At 37.0% G+C, this 23,714-nt stretch overlaps 1 protein-coding gene across 5 annotated transcripts in view; it reads left to right on the top strand.

Moving 5' to 3' along the window:
- The first annotated feature begins 8,633 nt into the window (after positions 1-8,633).
- Positions 8,634-23,714, top strand: part of itpr1b (inositol 1,4,5-trisphosphate receptor, type 1b) — a 140,791-nt gene continuing 125,710 nt past the window's right edge. For 4 of the 5 annotated variants that reach the window (XM_077203979.1, XM_077203977.1, XM_077203975.1 and 1 more), the window contains exons 1-3: positions 9,779-11,840; positions 14,282-14,395; positions 19,518-19,588. In XM_077203979.1, coding sequence (XP_077060094.1) covers positions 14,304-14,395; positions 19,518-19,588 — 163 coding nt within the window. In that variant the 5' untranslated portion in view covers positions 9,779-11,840; positions 14,282-14,303. Of the gene's footprint in view, positions 8,688-9,748; positions 11,841-14,281; positions 14,396-19,517; positions 19,589-23,714 lie in introns of those variants that run through there. The other variant, XM_077203976.1, reaches the window with a different exon arrangement.

Raw genomic sequence — 23,714 nt, 5'->3', positions numbered from 1 at the left:
AGATGTTTCTGAAAACAAGCCAGTACTGTTTTATTTTTTCATAAAATGTGTTATAATAAAAAAAAGAGAGACTTAAATATTAATATTAATACAATAAATTGTTTTTATTAATAATGAATACACATTTTAAAAATGTGATCAATTCTCTCTCTCTCTCTCTCTCTCTCTCTCTCTCTCTCTCTCTCTCTCTCTCTCTCTCTCTCTCTCTCTATACATATATATATATAATATACAATACTGTTGAAAAAATTGGGGTCAGACTCAGTAATTGTTTTTCTTTCTTTTTTTGAAAGAAATTAATACTTTTATTCAGCAAGGATGTGTTATACTATTTATAATAGTAGTAAAGTAAAATAATAATATAATAATAGTAATAGCAGTATAATAAAATTATAATAATAGTAAACAAATAGTAAAGATTTATTTGTTAGAAAATATTTCTATTTTGATCAAATGCTGTTCTTTTTAACTTTTTCTTTCATCAATGAACCCTAAAAAGTATCACAGGTTATAAAAAAATATTAAGCAGCACAACTGTTTCCAATATTGATGATAACTTCTTATCAAATCAACATATTAGAATGATTTCTAATGGATCATGTGACACTGAAGACTCGAGTAATGGCTATTGAAATAATAAATAAATACATATATTTGCAAATTATTATCATCTATTATTAACATTGAAGTCCCTTTCTCAGTGTATGATGACCTAAACATGCAAAACATTTTCTCAAGGATGTTAGCCAGTGTTTGTGATTATGGGGATCAAATATTAAACTCATATTGATGGACTTCTTCTCTGATTAATGAGGGACACACACAGTGTCTAGCGGTTATAGTCCTGTATTTATTAGTAGTCATTGAGCAGTGATTGTGTTTCCTTGCACTTCAATCCACTGATAATGTGAGGATTGTGGCAAACTCTCCGAATCCTGTTTTTGTCTCATGAGTCATTGGGTTTGGTGAGGGAGCCGACATTCCTGGGTCTCTATGGCAACGGGATGTGTGATATCGACTGGATGGTGCGTGTAGGCTGTAGTGTTCAGCAACCATTGCTGAAGAGTGAAATCTGTAATTCCCTGCTCCGTTAGCAAGCGTCAGCTTTGCCTCTTGTGGTTCTATACCAAGTGTTTGACTAACAAGGGAGGACATGTCATGGTGTTTTTTCATGATGAGGTCACATTTTCACCTTACAGAGAGAGAGAGAGAGACATCAGTTTCAGGGCACTTCCTTTAACCTCTGACCTCTGTGCTTATTTATTCTGCTTGTCAGATATAAGAACAATTGGAAAAAAGAGAAAGAAAAAAAATCAAGTAGCTAAATATATTTTTTATTATATCATTATTTTTTGTTTATTATTATTAATTTGTATTATTTCAGAACATATTTTAATGTATTTAAATTTGTTATTTATAAATAAAGATTCAATTGCATGAATTGTTTTTTCCCCCATTTGATTCATATGAATCAATTAACTATTAGCAATACTCATAATGTATAAAAATACAATAATTATGTTTGATGAAAACAAAATATTTCATAAAACATGAAATAAAATATAATACAAAAGTATAAAGACGTTGTATGGGCTACCCCCATAAAAAAATATTTATGTTAGATGCGAGTAATTGTAATATATATATATATATATATATATATATATATATATATATCATGATTACTAGCATCTAACAAAAAATAATATATATATATATATATATATATATATATATATATATATATATATATATATGATGAATTAATTTGACAAAATGAATTAATATTTAAGTTTTTGATAGAGATGTTGTGGTATAGGTAACTAAAATCTATTTTCATCTAAAATCACTAATAAATCTATATTAGGTGAACATGTGATCAAAAAAGATGCATTTCTATTCATTTGCTGGACTTTCTTTTCCTTTGGCTTGAGATCGTCTGGAGAAAGGACAGTGTTTTATTAAACAAGTTTTTCCCTTCAGACTCGGGTAATGTCCACGCTGCTGTTGTTCAGTGCAGCCGAGTTTAAAACAGTGTTGACTTATATTTTTATATAGAACATTATCAAGAGAGTTTCACTGCTGCATGAGAAAAAAAGAGAAATGTTCCAGTGGCCCAAATAAGGATGTGACTTTTATAGTGTTATACTATGAAGTATTATCCATCCGCTGCTGTGATTTATGAGTATACGCTATATTCATAACATGGACAACACTGAGGCATCCTGCAGTGAGAAATCTTTGGGATTTAAAATGTAAAATAAGACTATAATTTTCATATAAATTGGCACAAAAAATACATTTAGGCAACTTCCAATAACTTATAAGCTATATATTGTGATGTGTGAATTGAAACATCAATCAAAATTCTTTCCAGCATCAGTTCTCCAGGGCAAAATGATGCACCAAGAAACACTTATACATGTGACTAGCTCTTTATAGTTTTATCATCAGTTATCCCTTCATTATCAATTTTATTCCCATCTTAAATGCCTTTTGTGCTTGGAGAGTGAGGCCAGATCATGCAATACAGTCTGAATGAAACTTCATAAGCTTCTGTGCTTCTTTCTGCTGTTCCTCCACTGTTTAACATTCTCTAATTCTTGGTTTGCAGAAGCGCACTGAGCCTAGCTTCTCTCATCAGTCACGCCGGCATTAGTGACAGTCAAATTACACAGTGCTTAATAGTGACTTAATGAAGATGCTGGGCTTGGAGAGCTCAAACCTGCTAATCGGCCATTATTACTCAGCAGAGACCCTCGGAGATCCTGCCATACCGGAATGGAGAAAGAAAGTGACATTAAACTCAGCTGGTTATATTGTGTAAGAGCTCACAGCGCAAAATCACAGGCCTGTTTTGCTGAGGGGAAAACGAGCAAATGCATTAATAGTGATGAGAATTATTTATTTCAAAAGGTTTCCATTGGATCTCTCTCTCTCTCTCTCTCTCTCTCTCTCTCTCTCTCTCTCTCTCTCTCTCTCTCTCTCTTTCTCTCAGAGAGTCTTGATGGCACTGCATCCTCAGATATCATATCTCAGATGAGTACAAATTATTCATTTCCATTACCGCATACGAGTGTGCAGAAATTAGATTATGGTAAGGCGGATGTCCCTCTCTAGGATCACATTGTTTGTCAAACATGTTTATTCATTTTATAGCAAGTGAACTGATAAACTGTGGTAGCCTATTTATTATTGGTTGCAAGTGATTTTGCATGTATACAGTAATTTGTATTATTCTAACCAGAGCCACTCAGAATAATGTGGCTTATCAATGGAAATACAGAGCAATAAGCCACAAGACCCAATTTGAGTAATGCTGTAGCTCTTTTAATAAGACCTTTTCCTCTGAGAAAACTGAAGCCATTATCACTGTATAATTGTCTTTTATTTTTAGTGAAGAACTTTGTCCTGTAGGGTAGAACAGGTTCATTTGCATCTGTCATCTACAGTAAGTGTCATGTCACGTCCACACGTCTGGCTGAAATTTTAGCCCCAGATGGTGTTGATTTCTTCACGCAACGGTTTCAGTGTGATGATGATGTGAGGTGTGACGTAGCCTGTGCAGAAACTAACCACATCTGAATCTGCCTGCTGTTTTACACATACATCATCAAAGGTTTGAAGAATTCCCCGTCTTTTATGAAGCAACGCTTCCCGGCCATGGAGGATTTTTTTTCGGCTATGTTTTCACTGTTATACGGGGGGCGCTATTACACATTTTCTGGAAGAGTACTGAATCTACGGATCAAACTCAGGGAAAGAAGAAGCAGAAACATGAGATAGAAGCATATAACGCGATCATTAAATAGCATTTAAATCAAAACGAAATGTCGACCCAGGACGAGCTGGAGGACTGTGAAGCTTTAGGGTGTTGATGGACTCGGTCTGCTCCATCTGTATTGATCATCGTTCTGAATCCGATCTGGACAAAGTCTTAGCACGATTTTTTCAGCTTTTTGTTCAAAAGGTTGTTGTTTTTTAAATGAAACTACCCCACATTCAAGTGTCAAGTATAGAATAAAATGCTTTTTTTTTTAGATATTCATACAACAAAATATTCTGTGGGCCATGAAAGTTTTGTGAAAATTAAAAAATGCTGGCGTTGCCTGGTAACTTTATTTTATTTTTTAAAATGCTGGTGCATGGGGAAACAGCTGTTTAATATTTATGGAAACTGATTATTTGATTAGTGAAAGCATAAAAAGGTACTGTATATAGGTCTATTGTCACTTGATCATCCTTGCTGGATAAAATATTAATTTAAAAGAAAAATCGTACTGATCCCAAATTTTAAACAGCAGCGAATTTCTAATTTATTTATACTCTTTCTCTCTTAGCTGCAGATCTGCTGAGACCCACATGCAGACCAAGCTGTCTATTCAAATCAACTGAATTTTCTTTTCTTTTTTAGGATTCAGTTCAGACACTGAGTAACTGTGGCTATTCAGAGGAATATAATTCTCTTTAATTAGGGCTGTAACGATACACCAAACCCACGATTCGATTCGTATCACGATTTTTGACCCACGATTCGATTCGTATCGCGATTCTATCATGGGGGCGGGGCTTGAGGGGGCGGGGCTTGTGGTGAAAAAAAGAGATTTTGAGAGAAGAAAAAAAATACCGGTATTTTTATTAAATAACATTAGGAAAAACCTGTATAATCTAAACACCAAAGAACAATAATAACTATGCAAATTATTATACTATACGGCAGTGTAGGCTGCTGCTTTTGGGCTGTGTTCTGTACTCCAACTAAATTGATTTCGGGATGGTGCCGTAATATGCATCTGCATGTTGGACGTGTTGCCGGTCAATTGAGGATTAATTTAATGCACTTTCTGAGAATTTATATTTCAAGTTTTGGCTGCAAATTTCACGTCCATAATGCTGAAATTGCCAAATTTTAAATAATTTATCCTCAACTAGTTTTGTGGTGTAGGTCTACGTAGGCTATTTTATAATGTTAACTTCAAATAATACTAATAGTAATTTAAAGATGTGGTAGTTCTCATGGGCCTGAGGGGAGGGGAGGGGGGAGGAGGGGGGAGGGGGGGGCATCTAACCCTTTAGATGATTCTCATGGGGGGGATTTTTTTTGTTTGAGGGGAGAAAGGGGGGGCATTTTTTCCAAACAAAATTATTACATTTATCTTGCCTAAATGTTTGCGCTCATTGCATTTTTACAATGGGGTAATAGCCTATTGTTGTTAAGAATTTACACATCACAAGGAAGCTTGATTTAAATTGTTTAATTAAATTGAAAAAAGTAGCACAAATAAATACAATAGAATAAAGATACAAATAAAGACAATTAAAGAGAAAAGTTTTTGAATAGGTCTAACACTAGTATTTATATACAGATACTGAATAAAGTAATCAAATGGAAAATAACACTGGGTAGTATTTTAGTCCTGAATAAATTAAATACATAGGCTATTAATCCTGATTCCTTTAACTTAAAGCCATCTTTTGTTGTTTTGACAACAAAATTAATGACAGACACATATGGCTGCCGTCACTTTAAGAGCTAGTGCACGGATCCTGTGTTCATTATACTGGCATGCGTTTTATGTTTATTAAAGACAAAACCGACTATAGCCTATTTAGAGTATAGCCTACTCACAAAGACCGAAATTGACAATTTTGCGTGTTAAAGCAATATAATCCGCGAAAAATAGTTACTAGCCAGCTGTTTTTGAGGCGGATTTACTATGAATGTGCGTATAGAAAATAATCTCAGAGAGCGCGCGAGCACTGATTAGTTTAAAATCGCTTGAATGTTTAAACTGGTAAGACTTAAAAAGACTTCAGTCACGATGCACTGCTGGCCCGATTGTGCAAGTGAATATTCCGTCATGTCCCGACCTTACAGTCTATGGTCCCGACTCCAAAACGCGAGTGTGTATTATCGCCGCAGCGCTTGATGCCTGCCTTGCACAAAACATTATGAGAAGAGATAGAAGACGCGCGGCACCGCTGAACACTCACGCTGTTTGTGAAATTGCGTCTGGAAGATAGTTGTTAAAAGAATGATTTTATTTTATTATCTGTGTGGATTACGATTGCGGGAATTTCCCACATTATAAATGGGAGACCTGCGGGAATGATTAGAATTATGCGCAATACCTGCGCCGAAATTCGAGCCCTGGTTCTGGACAGGAAGGATAACTCTGGGAGTTGGAAGGGGTGTGATCGCGATTCTGCCTTCTCACATCGCGATACAGGATCGTTGACCTGAGTATCGCGATTTCGATTTTATATCGCGTATCGTTACAGCCCTATCTTTAATGGTAAAGATACCGTGTCGACTAGTAGTATAGACTGGGAATAGGAAATAGACTGTGATCTCGAATAAGACTAAACCGAGACAAAGATTCAGATCAAGACTATAAAGTCAACATGAACTCAAAACTGACCCTTGATTCTTGAATTTAGTTGTGAACTATCTCAAATATATAAAAAAGGAATATGTTTTAGTCAACTTTTCACCATCCGATGATCAATTCCCACTGAACATTCGCATTTCCCTAATTTTCTTAGTCATTTGAGAGTGCATCACATTCCGTAATTACATTAGTAAATTAGTTCACGAATTACATTAAATGTTGATCCTGACCAAGAAACCTAATAATGAGATCCAGACCAGAGCTGATTAAATATTTCGAGGCTTTAGATTAAGACCAATTTATACGTTTTCCTCCATTTTTTTCAAAAGCAACATATTTAAGCTGTATTACAATATAATTTTCACATAATTCATATACTGTTTGGTAGTCAGTAGAGTCAGTTTAAAAGGCAGCCTTGATGTTTGCCGTCCTCTAAGCTAATGTGCGGCTCATTATGAGTCTTAATCGCATCATCCAACGACAAACAATGGCCGTTTCCTCCTCATTGGCTGCTTAATTTTATTTTTGCCTTGCAGCCAGCACTTAATTTACAGATTGTAAACTGGTCCAGGCTGTTCCTCCATGTTCTTTACACACATTTTTGTTGACACGCATAAATAAAATCTCAAATATTTCTCCTATACAAAAATAAGATTAAAGGGATAGTTCACCCAAAAATGAAAATTCTGTCATTAATTACTCATCCTAAAGCTGTTCTAAACCCGTAAGACTTTCGTTCATCTTCGGAACACAAATGAAGATCCTTTTGATGAAATCTGAGAGCTTTCTGTACTCTCCATTGACAGCTACGCAACTACTACTTTGACGCTTCAAAAAGTAAATAAAGAGATCGTAAAACTAATCCATATGAATCGAGCGGTTTAATCCCAATTTTCTGAAGAGACATGATCGCTTTATATGAAGAACAGATTGAATTTAGGCTTTTATTGACACATAAACATTGATCAGCGAACATAAACAGAAGCTCAACCGAACCTGCTTGACACTCGAGAACAAACCTCCACAAATGTGATGAGTAACACGAGAATGAACCTCACGAGCTTCCGTTTACAATAACTGATATGAGTTGATGAATGTTTATATGTAAATAAAAGCCTAAATTCAGTCTGTTTATCATATAAATCTATCGAGTCTCTTCAGAAAAATTGCACTAAACCACTCAATGTATATGGATTATTTTTACAATATCTTTATGAACTTTTTGAGGAGTCAAAGTGTCAGTTGTATAGCTGTCAATGGAGGGACAGGAAGCTCTCATATTTCATTTAAAAGTTTAAAAGATCTTCATTTGTGTTCGAAGATGGACGAAAGTCTCACAGGTTTGGAACGACGCGAGGGTGAATAAATGATGACAAATATTTATTTTTGGGTGAACTATCCCTTTAAATGGACATGTTAGCTGAAGATTCGTGCTTCTCTGGTTTTAATTTTCCCTGAGAAAAAGACCCCAGTAATCTCCAAAGAGATCTAAAAAATGTCTCAAAAGCAGCTTTTCCACTGTCGGTAAGGAACGGTTTTAGTTATTTTCAGCATGGCATGGCACAATTTCAAACCATTCAACAACAGCCATTCAGTAGCCGACTTACATTTATTTTTACTAACCCTAAATTCTGAACAGCAGTGAATTTCTGATTCATTTATACTCTTATACTCGTTCTCTCTAGCTGGAGATCCTCCGAGACCCAGACGAGACCCTCAGGGCCTAAATGAAGACTAAGCTGTCCATTCAAATCAACTGAAATATTTCAGGATTCAGCTCAAACACAACAGTGGGTATTCAGAGGAATATAATTCTCTTTAATGGTAAGACAAGTAGTTGAGGTAATTGTCAACCTTTAGTATGATGGAAATAGACTGTGGTCTTGACTGAGACGTTGATCTGAAAGTTTCATCATCAAATCTATGTGATCTTAAACACTAAATAACATCTGTCACATTTTATAGTGTCTCTCCACATGCAGATGATTGTTGTTTTTCACGGGTTAACTGTCGCATCCATCAACGGATCAAAGGAACGGGTCGTTTTGCAGCCTTTGGTTCGAGCAGCTGTAGCTGCACATATTTCCATCTCAAAGGCTCGTTCGATGCTCTCTTCCACTCCACACAAACACACACACACACGTGGAGAATAAGGTGAAAGCCCAACGCAAGACGCACAACTTTGTATGATAACAATGACATGAGCCCACCCACACTCATGGCCCTTCTTACTCATCCTGCAGTTCAGAACACAGCACATGATGAATGACAAGCACTAGAGCCTCTATTGTGTCTGTGTATGGCAAGCCGTTTTAACTTTTATTCATTTCCAGGATATGAATTCTTGATATCAACAATTCAATTTTTGATATCAACAATTACATTTTTTATATCAACAATTACATTTTTGATATCAACAATTTAATTATTGATATCAACAATTTAATTCTTGATATCAACAATTAGATTCTTGATATCAACAATTGAATTCTTGATATCTGTAATTGTATTTTCACTAGTGAAATGTCACCATAGGCTGCCATTCAAAATTAATTGTTGATATCAACAATTGATTTCTTACTAGTAGAAATATAATTTTTCATATCAATAATTACATTGTTACTAGTAAGAATGTGAATTCCTGATATCAATAATTCAATTGTCACTAGTTGAAATGTCTATTCTTGATAGCAACAATTTAATTGCTACTAGTAAAAACTTTCATTTTTGATATCTGAAAATGTATTTCTGATATCAATATTATTTCAGATATCTAAAATGGCTTTCTTACTAGTAACAATCACATTCATGATATCAGAAATTAACATAGTCACTAGTGAAAATGGAATTATTGATGTCAAAAATGAACATTGTTACTAGTAGCAATTCAATTGTTGATATCAAGAATAGACATTTCAACTAGTGACAATTGAATTCTTGATATCAAAAATAAAGGTTTTTACTAGTAAGAATTGTATTTCTGATATGTGAAATTGGAATTGCAACTAGTAAGAAATCAATTATTGATATCAACAATTGATTTTGAATGGCAGCCTATGGTGACATTTCACTAGTGAAAATACAATTACAGATATCAAAAATTATAGTTTTTACTAGAAATACAATTCTTGATATCTAGAATAAGCATTTTAATTAGTAAAAATGTGATTGTTGATATCAAGAATTAGCATTGTACTAGTGGAAATGTAATTTCTGATATCAAAAATTGCCATTGTTACTAGTATAAATCTAATTCCTGATATCAATAACTATAATTTTAACTAGTTAAAATTGAATTGTTGATATCAAGAATTCATATCCTGGAAATGAATAAAAGTTCAAACGGCTTGCCATAGTCTGTGTGTGTGTTGTCGGGAATAAACCTCACTCTCAGGGTGTGAGTGTACACTAGGTTGCTAGGTGATCTACCTTTCTGTGAGCGATATAGCTGTGCTGGGCAAGCAAGACGGCAATTTTGGGGATGCTGATCTGGTGAAGAGTGCCGATTAAAAATCAGATCATATCATTCAAAGGCTAGCGGTCGGTAAGATTTTTTATTTTATGCTCATTTATTTGATAAAAAATTACAGTAATATTGTGAAATTACAATTTTACAATTTAGAAATAACTTCGATTTGAATATATTTTAAAATGTAATTTATGTGAATTTTCAGCATCATTACTCCAGTCTTCAGTGTCACATGATCCTTCAGAAATCAGTCTAATATGCTGATTTGCTGCTCAAGAAACATTTCTTAAATGTTGAAATCAGTTTTGCTGCTTCATATTTTTGAGGAAACCTTGATTAAAAATTATTAGGATTCTTTGATGAATAGAAAGTTCAAAACAACAGCATTTATTTGAAATGAATATTATATGAATAAATTGCTGGATAATTTTAAAATTTCAAAAAACAAACAAAAAATCTTAATGACAGTAGTGTAAATGTACAAATATAAACATGCAAGGGAAAGTTTGGAAAGTTTCCGTTGCTGAAAATTGCCAACGCTCCTTGAAACTGAATGACTTCTGGTGACTTTATTTGCTAAAAATTGTTGTCAGTCTGTTATGTTGCAAAATATCATGCATAATGAATGAGAGCAAATACAAATAAACTTAGAGAAAACCAATTTAATATTTAATGGCAACAAACAAAGTTTTTTTTTCTATAAATAGAATAAAAAATGTTTTACATTTTCTTTAATTCATTTCCTTCTTTCTTTTTTTTTTTGCACGCACAACATTTTGTGGGATATCATAGAGAGTGAAAGATATTATGCTGCCATTATAAAAAAACATAAAGGCATCTTTTTAGACATGTGTGATGCAAACATTGGATTCAGACATACGCTGTTGCCCTTAGCACTGCCTGTTCAGGTTTTGGATACAGCCTTGTGATCCACTGATGCTTTGCATTAACAAATACTGATACCTGTAACAACCCAACCGCTTTAATCCACACTCGACCCATCAATATTAATTCGACCCATTAAAAATATTTCAATACAGTTAAAACAAGCTGCAGTAATCTATAGCAACCTGTTTTGAAGTGCATTCACAAGTGAGTTTGGTGTATTTCATGAACAACCCAGAGCATATTTAAAATAGAGGCGTCTATCAAGGGAACACTGTTAAAAGCCAGTGCCAAAGCACATCAAAATGTGCTCCAGTTCGACTGATGAACATTAGGAATGTTTTTAGTAGGACGAATGCAAAAAAAGAAAAAAAGTAGATCACCAACTTAATTTGTGGGTCAGACTTTTTAAAAAGTGCCTATGAAAACCAGAATCGAAGGACATGGGAAGTAGTCCATGATCACGCTCCAAACCTGATTCAAACCAGTTTTGCTGATTAAGGGTAAGTAGGCTATGCATTTGATAGTATTCGTCAATACTCAGTCACTTGTTATGTTTCTTGAATGCCTTTTTCTAGACTTTATAACCTCATATTTCAGTACATTACCACCACAGAAGGCCATAATTTAGGCCGATCACATTAAAGACAATGCAAATGCAATAATGAGGCATTATACACTTAACATTGTTAAAGTGCCGTCCTTTCTGTTCTGACAGTCATTGACCTCATAAGCTCCTCCCCGATTCCTTTTAAAGACACACTGTTGGCCAATAGAAAAAGAAATAACATATGCTTGTTTTTGACATATAGATGTATCATTATAGGTCTATCTATCTATCTATCAGAACTCCATTACCCATCAGCTCTCACTCCTGATGTGTTCGGTTAGGGGGCGGAGCTTCAGAGCTCGTGTGGAGGTGGTGAGAAAGCGGACAAATGCGGACCAAATCCAACTGGCAGCTAGACGCCGCGATTTTCAATTGGGAGACTTTCGCATATCATGGAATTAAACGAGGAATCCCGGCCGGAGCAGTTTAGCCGCTGACCACATCGCCAGTGTTGCATTCCCGACACGGTCTCCTTCTGAAGAAGGTAAAGTTCGGCTGAACTCATGCTGTTACTGTACTGCGAAGAGACACATCAGGCAGGCAGTGGATGTGTGACTGATGCATCCATCTCTGAGTGCAGAACGGAAGTTTGACAGCGTGTTACGTTGTATCAATAAAGGCGTTTGATTGATGTTGTCGCGCTAACAATGTGACAGTTTTAGAAGGATTCAGTGTAACAGTGTCAATTGCTGCTGTTGGAGGCAGGTGGACCACAGACATCATCGAGACTGTGGATACAGGCATTTCAAAGACATTCAGCCGTCGGGTTTTATAGTATTAGTCTTCATAGTGTCTTTCTGGATCGGAGTTTATACAGTGAAGCGTTTTGTTTTGTAATGGATAGATGCATTGTTCAGTTCGAGGCTGCTGAATTCTGATTGGCTGTTTATTATCACCTGTCAAATTAAGCGTTTAGGTTTGATCTCAGAAGAGGTCAAGGTGGATGTCTCAACTGTACATGTCTGTGTAAAACTTTTTGGGTTTTTTTCACACAGGGAAACTGGTTTGTATAGTCAGATAAGTTCGGCCTCCACATTTATAACCTCAGACTGTAAAAAAAATATTCGACTCATGTGGACAGCCCACATACATCTGTCATTCCTGTTTGCTTTAATTGGCCAAATATAATCTTCAAATTGTTAATTTGGAACTTGTATAAAGTTCTAAAAGATCCCTAAATACTATGCTTTTAACTTGACAGGAAAGTTACTGTTTATGCCATAAACAGCTGGAACAAATATAATAATATGGTTTGCTGTTAATTTAGGCAATTATTGTTATAGTAGGCCTATAATGCATTATTATTGTTCCTGCTCAGATGTCAATGCAGTACCTATCAACTCTATTTCAGTCACTAAGTAAGGGATAATGTACAATCAGGCAGTTATTATCACAAAATACACCCCAACAGGGTCCTTTATCACTTATTTTACTTGATTGTCCCTACATATCAGGTAAATAAATAAATGGATATGAAATATTGATCAGAGTATTATTTTATTATCTTCCAGACTGTGTGAGCAACTTTCCTGTTGCTCAAAAAGTAGAGCGTTGGCGCTTGCAATGCCAAGTTCATGGGTTTGATTCCCAGGGAAAGCAAGAACTGATAAAAATGTAAATGTGTAATTGTAATGCAATATAAGTTGCTTTGGATAAAAGCGTCTGTCAAATGCATAAATGTAAAATGTAAATGTAGATAGAACATGAGCACAGTTATATGAAAAAACAGGTTTCCAGGATGAGCGGTCAGCTATACAGCTTTGGCTTGGGCTACAGTAATCTTTCAGAAACATTTGACCATTGAATATTGTGATTGACCATTCAGAATTCCAGAAAGCTGTGTAATAAAATAAAGTAAACATCTGCATTATTCACGTGGGTAATATTTGAAATTCAAACATAGCTTGAGGTTATGAGGAAGTGGTTTATCATTGGATATTTCACAGGTAGAGCATGTTTACTGTTCAAATAATAATTGGTCTTTATAATCAGCCAATGAAAACAAATTTCAGTTCATTTCTAACAGTGCATAAACTTTCAGTTAAGGTGTAGGGAGATATCCTCTCAACAATGTCAACACTGTATTTGTTTGTATTACTCTGATAGGCTATATATGTTGAGCATCTGTGCAGTCTGTTGCTTATTGATGCTCTCTGGTCTCATCTGCCATTGATTGAACCATATCATTCATCTCCAGCTGTCCAGCTGACTGTAGCATTGACTCAATGTACGATCACAGAGGAGATGTGTGCGCTTTTAGTTATAGGCTACATATTGCTAATAATTTCAATGCTTCTCGCACAAAAATAAAATAAAAATAATAATTAAAAAAATAAAATTATATATTTATATATATATGACACATTTCATATGACACATTTCAGTTGGCCGACTTGTAATCTTCTTCAGAGCATCATTTTAATTTATCATATTTCAATTAGCAACTAAATCTTTAAAGCTTACCAAACGTATAAGACACGCTCTCTTGCTGACTCTGTAACACCTTTATTGTTGAGCGCTCAAAAGGTTACACTCTTGAATAATACAGACATTATTGTGAACCAAGATGCTGCATTAATTTTTAGCTCTTTAGAAAGGTACGAACAATACACTGCAAAATAATATGTACATAATTAAGTGTCTTTTCAGCATGTAGCACAGCTGTATTTTATTAAAGCATTTCTCATTATCCACCCATACTGTACAGCAGAAGGACCTTGAATTCCATGCTTGTGCTGTCTAAAACTAGGCCATCTCAAAATGGCAAATTCTCATTTTCTCGAATCCATCCCCATGGCCCTCATGCTATTATTGTCTCGCTATCTCCATATCTGATAATAACCTACATATGATGTCTAAATAAGATGAATAAACTGATTGAATTGATTTTATTAAACCTTAATCTGTTTCTTATCTTGTCCGTAGGCACACCGCAAAGTGGAGCAAAATGTCGGACAAAATGTCCAGTTTCCTCCACATCGGGGACATCTGCTCCCTGTATGCGGAGGGGTCCACCAATGGATTTATCAGCACTTTAGGGTAAGATAACAATATCCTCATGTCGTCACCCTCTGTGTGGACATCAGTGTTTCAATAAAAGGAAGTTCATGAAAACACAGGAGCACAAGAGGAAGAAGAAAGTGAGGGTAAACCACATTCAGAAACGAGAATTAACAGAAATGTTTTGTGGTTGTACTTTTGCAGTTGGATTTCTGGTTCATTTTCCTTATGATTTGATGAATGGCAGTTGCTAGGGCATTGCTATGAGCTTGCTAGGATGTTGGCCCAAGACAAAAGTCTCTAATCTGGTTCTTAAAAGTCAGATCGCATGGATTTATTCCAGAACTTTGCATAAAATATAATTAGAAAATATGGAAAGCGGTTTCTCCTGTCTTAAAGTCATGATGAAACGGAAATAGCGACAGATTTTTTCTTATGTATTGTGATAAACATCCAAGCATAACAGATTATTGACAAATAAAAAAATTAAGGGTGGAGACTTTGTTCAGTTTTATGTTCACTCTGGCTACGTTTACATGCAAAACTTTTGTTTCAATCAGACTGAATTTATTCCGATTGATGAATCTGAACGTATTGTTTACATGAACGCTAAAAATGTGATCGGGTTAATCTGCGCTTTTATAAATCACAAGCTTCAAATGAGAATAGATTTTTTGACATGTGCACACTGCACAAATAACAACCATTCTCCTACATTGGTTCTTTATTTGTTTAAAACAGTAGACTTAATATTTAGCCATTTCTGGTCATAATTTGGAGACAATGAGCATATGAACCATTATGCCGTGTTGCTTATATTTATCACGCAGTAAAAATGCCCCTTCCCGCGCCGTCTGTGGATGAGAATCCTAAACAAGGACTGGTGGGACGTTGTCCTGCTCCACTTCAGACACAGAGTAAAAGGAGAATTTTAGAATGACAGGACACATTTATATGACACTTTATTCAACAGGAAGAACTCCGTGCCTCATTACTCTATTTCAACATCATTGCACATAAGCAGTCCTTTCAGTTTCGTTTTTCAATCCGATCAAATGTTTACATGTTCTCTTGATCAGATTAGAAAAAGGATAAACCAACCCTTTCAATCCGATCAAAATTTATTTCGAATCGAGCTCAATCAGATCGATTAAGGTGTTTACATGACGGCTTTTCAGTCCAATTGAGCCACCAATTCGATTACTAACGGCTTATTTGGTTGCATTTAAACGTAGCCGCTGTCAGTCCATATCCGATTGGAATCTGATCTAAAATTATTGACATCTACATTGTGTATCGGAACTGTTCAGATCCGATTTGGATGTCTCATGATGCCCTTTCGTTTTCCAAAATATCTGCATTGGTTTCTATGGCAATAATGTTGCGTTGGTGGTAGGTAAATGCCAACAACAACAACAACAACCGCAACATGGAGTGGTTTGCAATACAGATTTTGTCTTATTTATAAAATGACAATGTGTAGTCTTATGAGGTAACTGCAGAAAAGTAGTAGGCTGGTATGAGCGGCTTTATTCCATGCTGTCGATTTCAAAATATGTAATGCTTGGCACTCTCTCCGTGTTTAACCAAGCTCTTGTGCTTAATTTATTGATTCAGTTGCGAACGCTGTGTTACCTGCAAACTCTGTCCCACAGGCTTTACAGTGAACGCGATGCATTGAACCTAGGGGTGCAACAATATATCGTGTCACAATATATCGCAATACAAAAATGCAACAATATGTATCGTGGATGGTGACAAAATGTATCGTGGATATTTCACTCAAAATAAACATTACAGAGTTTACAGAGTCTTAGTGTCAGTACTACATTAAACTACATAATGTTGAATATAATGTATAATAATACAATGTGGGAATATTTATGGGTCCTGATAATGCCAAATGTATTATGTTTCCAGTGACCTATATTATTTTAAAAATAGCGACAGAGTGCAAGCATATTCCTCTAAAATAATTCTGTTTTCAGCTTCAGTATCATGAATATTTTTATTCTGGTGTCACTATTGTCCTGTTCATTGGTTCCCAGCACCAAGCCTATTCATTTACACCCACAATAATATAAAACTTTTAATATTTTTTGTTAACCTTTTATCATATGTCTTGGAGTATCGCAATAATATCGTATCGTGAGTTCAGTATCGCGATATGTATCGAATCGTGACATGAGGGTATCGTTACAACCCTAATTGAACCATCAGCATAGCGGAGCCACTCAATCTTTTTGCCACTCTCTCCCAAAGCTGTACGATTTCAGCTGGTGGATCCACATTAATCACATCACCAACTCCAGGATTATTTGTGACTTTAGGTGATGGCTTACAAAGAATCTGTCATCTGTCAGCGTTCGCTTCATCTTCTCTCTTATTCAGCCTTTTACATTGCGGTATTCAGCTCTCTGTCACATGACAACGGAGAGCAGTGAAAGGGAGTGGGAGTGATTGAGAGCTAATATTAACCAATCTAAAATCTGCTTTAAAGATAAGAACGTAAGGATGAAGTTTGATTGGTTATGTAACGTTGGATAGAATGATGGTCCGGCCACCACGTAATCAGCGCCCATAAGGTACACACTGTGCAGTAATTTGTGAACGTTTTGTAGAGAAATGAATACAATTCGCACCACAACCATTATTTGTACTCGCACAAATGCTCCCAAATATATTTTTAGGTCGCACAGATTCAATTCGCACCACAACCATTATTTGTACTCGCACAAATGCTCCCAAATATATTTTTAGGTCGCACAGATTAAATTTCAGGAGCATATGCGACCAAAATGGTCGCAATTTCGAGCCTTGGGGGGGTTAGTGTAAAGTAGGCCAGAAAGAGCTGTGTGTGTAAAACTCACTCCCCTGGCCTCAAGAGGCGTGCTAGCGACTGATGCTAGAGACTGCGTTCTTTAGCGTCCTTGTTAGCACGCTTGCCTCCCACGGTGAAGACTTCGAATTGGGGTGCAACGAGTAGGACCGGTTACACATGACGCACAGCTCTCACAAAAGTCACTTTCAAACCAAGCAGCTTTCTGTTGGGCAATGCGTCAAATTTGCGTGAGCACGGGGAACATTTTCGCCCTTGTGGCGAAACTCACAATCACGCTGATTCTTATTGAAACCTTTGAAATTTCATTGTACTCAATATGGTCTTTGAACGTTTCTGTATAGTATTATATTATCCCCACTCTATACACTTCTGTCGGAAAAGACGTGGCCCATTTTGGACAGCAACCCACCAGTTACATGAAGTAGATTAATAAAGTGATATTAATACAGGATAAAACGTTGTTAAAAAAGCCAATAGTTGTGACCTCCTCCTTTCTCTTTTCTGTATTCTGCTCCAGTGTTTTGTCGCCGAAATGGAGCCAAGTCTCAACGCTGCCCTCTTCATGTCCTTCCCCCTAAGAATGAGATTGTCTTCCTTTAATCACACCCTGCCACCTCCTGGCAATCAGCCCCCTTTGCCAACCTGCGTGATGTCATCACACACATCGTTACCCATCCATGCTTTGAAGAACAGAACATTGACAGATCTCATTTGTCAAGATGCCGTTGTGCTGTTGTTGTGGCTTGTAATCAGTTTCTCTGCCTTTCTACACTGCGCACATCCTAATGAGCCATGGCTATTTTTAGCCACACTGGCGTATGTAGTGTGTAGTGTTTGTCTCAGTGTCACAGAGAGACCTTAGCAGGGTTGGGATAATGAGCCACCTGGTCTGCAGCTGGGCATAGGGAACCAAAAAGGACACAACACCGGTATGATGAGAACTGGCTGTCCTGGTGCACGCGTGTGACTGTGTCAGTCATGTTCAACCGGACAGAAGCCACCTGTCCATTAGTCCCTGGAGAGTGTGAAACTCACTTGCCAGATCACATTTATGGTGAATTGATGAAAGCTGGATGCAAATTATGTACGGACTTGTTGCTGGTTCATTTGAATAACTTTTGACAATATCCAGTGCTTTGAAGCCTCTGAAGACTTTACAACTTCTTGTACAGAAACTATTGTGCACTATATTGTGTTTTAAAACCCTAGTACGCTACCTACCTAGACAGCGTAGGCGTCATAGGTCAATTGTACCTAAAATGTCCCATCAATTATTTTAAACACACCTGTGATATCAATACAGTGATAGTTTTAAATGTTACATTTGAATGCATTTATGATGCCAGAAATTGCTCCATAGGCAATTCGTACATAGATTCAATACATAGATTCGTACATAGATTCAATGTTCATACACTACCGTTCAAGTGTGTGTTTATGTGTATATATATATATACCCATATATAAACATTTTTGATTTTTACACACACTGTACCTTTCAGGCCTACCAATGATGTGTAGGTTTATTTCCGATGTTTAATGCGCATTTGAAGCCCAGAAATACTGTGTAAGTTTGGTTTATTTATTTAATTTATTTCTTTATTTGCCACTGTGTTTCACAAACGAACAGAAATGTATTTTGCTGCTGTGTGAACGTAACCAATAAGAATTCGATTTCCAGTGACTCATTCTGGCTAATAGAGATATAGAAAAAGTATAATGAGAGGCAAATTTTGGTGTCATTACATTATCACTGAATGATTTAATCTGTATAAAATGACATTTGCTTTTAACAATTGTAAAAGATAACACTGTGGCTCATGCATTCCCAGGTGAAGACGACGTACTATGAAATGTACTAAAAATGTACTTGAGTATGTTTTTAGTACAATACAATGCATGCTTAATACATTTCAACAGTATGTATTTTTCACCTGGGTTTAAGCAGATAAACCTTTCAGGAAACACAGACCTCTTGATTTGTTAATCGTTTCTCTTTCACACTCTTTCTGTATGCTAAAACTCTAATATTGTATGAGAAATTTAATTCAAGACAAAACAACCCTACACAATATTATATTTCTAACTGATTTACCTTGAGCAATGGGATGTTTTAGTGTGACTAGATAAAAAATATATAAACTGATATGTTTATAGTGATATTTGTTTTGTTTGCATTGATTTATGACTTTTTGAGACAGTCATTTTATTCTTTTTTTGTATATATATTTATAAACTAGAGACGGGTGTATAAAAATAGAGATATTCGATATGCTGCCTCCAGAGAAGTTCTCTGACTCCTGTCTTTCATCTCTGCAGTCTGGTGGACGACCGCTGTGTGGTGCAACCAGAATCTGGGGACCTGAACAACCCTCCTAAGAAGTTTCGAGGTAAGGCCTCATTTATGTCTCCATTTATGTATTTTAGATATCTCTGTGGAAGATGTTTTTTTACGCTTATTTAACCCCTTAACTGTTTAATTTTGGTGCTCTTTTATTGGCTTTTTTCCTATCACATATTTTAGCCATGATACATTTGGTATCATTCCACAGCTTGAACTCATACTGTAAAACCGTTTTGAAAACGGACATTGCGTATGTTGGGCTCCTCCCCCTAGTGAGCGGCATCATGTTTCATATTTGAACTATTTTATGATACATTTTTTTTTAAAATCTTGACAAAACACCTATCGTCGTTCTGAGACTCAAGGGTCCATTGGCAACTGTTTTGTGATAGAAGTGATATTCTGACAGAAATGCATTAATTTCTTAAAGAAGAATGCATAAAAATGTATTGACTGTAGGGAAATCCTTTGGCCATGTCACTTTTAGCACACTCAAACTTATCAAACTGGTTTTATTTGAAAAATTTGCTTCCAAAACTCCTTCGAAACTCAAGCAGCATATTTATACATACAGTTCACTGCAGTTTTTCTATCTGTAAGAACCAATGAGGTTCATTCTCGTGTTACTCAGCACTTTGAGCTTATGTAAGAACCACTGAGGTTCATTCTTGTTACTCAGCACGTTTGAGCTTCTGTAAGAACCACTGAGGTTCATTCTCGTGTTACACAGCACGTTTGAGCTTCTGTAAGAACCACTGAGGTTCATTCTCGTGTTACACAGCACGTTTGAGCTTCTGTAAGAACCACTGAGGTTCATTCTCGTGTTACACAGCACGTTTGAGCTTCTGTAAGAACCACTGAGGTTCATTCTTGTGTTACGCAGCACGTTTGAGCTTCTGTAAGAACCAATGAGGTTCATTCTTGTGTTACGCAGCACGTTTGAGCTTCTGTAAGAACCAATGAGGTTCATTCTCGTGTTACTCCGCAAGTTTGAGCTTCTGTAAGAACCACTGAGGTTCATTCTCGTGTTACGCAGCACGTTTGAGCTTCTGTAAGAACCACTGAGGTTCATTCTTGTGTTACGCAACACGTTTGAGCTTCTGTAAGAACCACTGAGGTTCATTCTTGTGTTACGTTGAGGTTAATTCATTCAAGGGTCCATTGGCAACTGTTTTGTGATAGAAGTGATATTCTGACAGAAATGCATTAATTTCTTAAAGAAGAATGCATAAAAATGTATTGACTGTAGGGAAATCCTTTGGCCATGTCACTTTTAGCACACTCAAACTTATCAAACTGGTTTTATTTGAAAAATTTGCTTCCAAAACTCCTTCGAAACTCAAGCAGCATATTTATACATACAGTTCACTGCAGTTTTTCTATCTGTAAGAACCAATGAGGTTCATTCTCGTGTTACTCAGCACTTTGAGCTTCTGTAAGAACCACTGAGGTTCATTCTTGTTACTCAGCACGTTTGAGCTTCTGTAAGAACCACTGAGGTTCATTCTCGTGTTACACAGCACGTTTGAGCTTCTGTAAGAACCACTGAGGTTCATTCTCGTGTTACGCAGCACGTTTGAGCTTCTGTAAGAACCACTGAGGTTCATTCTCGTGTTACGCAGCACGTTTGAGCTTCTGTAAGAACCACTGAGGTTCATTCTCGTGTTACACAGCACGTTTGAGCTTCTGTAAGAACCAATGAGGTTCATTCTTGTGTTACGCAGCACGTTTGAGCTTCTGTAAGAACCAATGAGGTTCATTCTTGTGTTACGCAGCACGTTTGAGCTTCTGTAAGAACCAATGAGGTTCATTCTTGTGTTACGCAGCACGTTTGAGCTTCTGTAAGAACCAATGAGGTTCATTCTTGTGTTACGCAGCACGTTTGAGCTTCTGTAAGAACCAATGAGGTTCATTCTCGTGTTACGCAGCACGTTTGAGCTTCTGTAAGAACCAGTGAGTTTCATTCTCGTGTTACTCCGCACGTTTGAGCTTCTGTAAGAACCACTGAGGTTCATTCTCGTGTTACTCCGCAAGTTTGAGCTTCTGTAAGAACCACTGAGGTTCATTCTCGTGTTACGCAGCACGTTTGAGCTTCTGTAAGAAACAATGAGGTTCATTCTCGTGTTACGCAGCACGTTTGAGCTTCTGTAAGAACCACCGAGGTTCATTCTTGTGTTACGCAGCACATTTGAGCTTCTGTAAGAACCACTGAGGTTAATTCTCGTGTTACGCAGCACATTTGAGCTTCTGTAAGAACCACTGAGGTTAATTCTCGTGTTACACAGCACATTTGAGCTTCTGTAAGAACCACTGAGGTTCATTCTTGTGTTACGCAACACGTTTGAGCTTCTGTAAGAACCACTGAGGTTCATTCTCGTGTTACGCAGCACGTTTGAGCTTCTGTAAGAACCACTGAGGTTCATTCTCATGTTACGCAGCACGTTTGAGCTTCTGTAAGAACCAATGAGGTTCATTCTCGTGTTACTCCGCACGTTTGAGCTTCTGTAAGAACCACTGAGGTTCATTCTTGTGTTACGCAGCACGTTTGAGCTTCTGTAAGAACCACTGAGGTTAATTCTCGTGTTACACAGCACGTTTGAGCTTCTGTAAGAACCACTGAGGTTCATTCTTGTGTTACGCAGCACGTTTGAGCTTCTGTAAGAACCACTGATGTTCATTCTCGTGTTACGCAGCATGTATGAGCTTCTGTAAGAACCAATGAGGTTCATTCTCATGTTACGCAGCACGTTTGAGCTTCTGTAAGAACCAGTGAGGTTCATTCTCGTGTTACTCCGCACGTTTGAGCTTCTGTAAGAACCACTGAGGTTCATTCTCGTGTTACTCCGCACGTTTGAGCTTCTGTAAGAACCACTGAGGTTAATTCTCGTGTTACGCAGCACGTTTGAGCTTCTGTAAGAACCACTGAGGTTCATTCTCGTGTTACGCAGCACGTTTGAGCTTCTGTAAGAACCACTGAGGTTCATTCTCGTGTTACGCAGCACGTTTGAGCTTCTGTAAGAACCACTGAGGTTCATTCTCGTGTTACGCAGCACGTTTGAGTTTCTGTAAGAACCACTGAGGTTCATTCTCGTGTTACTCCGCACGTTTGAGCTTCTGTAAGAACCACTGAGGTTAATTCTCGTGTTACACAGCACGTTTGAGCTTCTGTAAGAACCACTGAGGTTCATTCTCGTGTTACGCAGCACGTTTGAGCTTCTGTAAGAACCACTGAGGTTCATTCTCGTGTTACGCAGCACGTTTGAGCTTCTGTAAGAACCACTGAGGTTCATTCTCGTGTTACGCAGCACGTTTGAGCTTCTGTAAGAACCACTGAGGTTCATTCTCATGTTACGCAGCACGTTTGAGCTTCTGTAAGAACCAATGAGGTTCATTCTCGTGTTACTCCGCACGTTTGAGCTTCTGTAAGAACCACTGAGGTTCATTCTTGTGTTACGCAGCACGTTTGAGCTTCTGTAAGAACCACTGAGGTTAATTCTCGTGTTACACAGCACGTTTGAGCTTCTGTAAGAACCACTGAGGTTCATTCTTGTGTTACGCAGCACGTTTGAGCTTCTGTAAGAACCACTGAGGTTAATTCTCGTGTTACGCAGCACGTTTGAGCTTCTGTAAGAACCACCGAGGTTCATTCTCGTGTTACGCAGCACGTTTGAGCTTCTGTAAGAACCACTGAGGTTCATTCTCGTGTTACGCAGCACGATTGAGCTTCTGTAAGAACCAGTGAGGTTCATTCTCGTCTTACTCAGCACGTTTGAGCTTCTGTAAGAACCAATGAGGTTCATTCTCGTGTTACTCCGCACGTTTGAGTTTCTGTAAGAACCACTGAGGTTCATTCTCGTGTTACTCCGCACGTTTGAGCTTCTGTAAGAACCATTGAGGTTTATTCTCGTGTTACGCAGCACGTTTGAGTTTCTGTAAGAACCACTGAGGTTCATTCTCGTGTTACTCTGCACGTTTGAGCTTCTGTAAGAACCACTGAGGTTCATTCTCATGTTACGCATCACGTTTGAGCTTCTTCTGTAAGAACCAATGAGGTTCATTCTCGTGTTACTCCGCACGTTTGAGCTTCTGTAAGAACCACTGAGGTTCATTCTCGTGTTACTCCCCACGTTTGAGCTTCTGTAAGAACCAATGAGGTTCATTCTCGTGTTACT

The sequence above is a fragment of the Siphateles boraxobius genome, unplaced genomic scaffold (genome assembly GCF_051911475.1).
Source record: "Siphateles boraxobius isolate OS27281-9 unplaced genomic scaffold, OSU_SipBor_1 5, whole genome shotgun sequence".
Taxonomy (NCBI): Eukaryota; Metazoa; Chordata; class Actinopteri; order Cypriniformes; family Leuciscidae; genus Siphateles; species Siphateles boraxobius.
The sequence above is the reverse complement of the archived record's forward strand: the minus strand, read 5'-3'. Positions and strand labels throughout refer to the sequence as shown.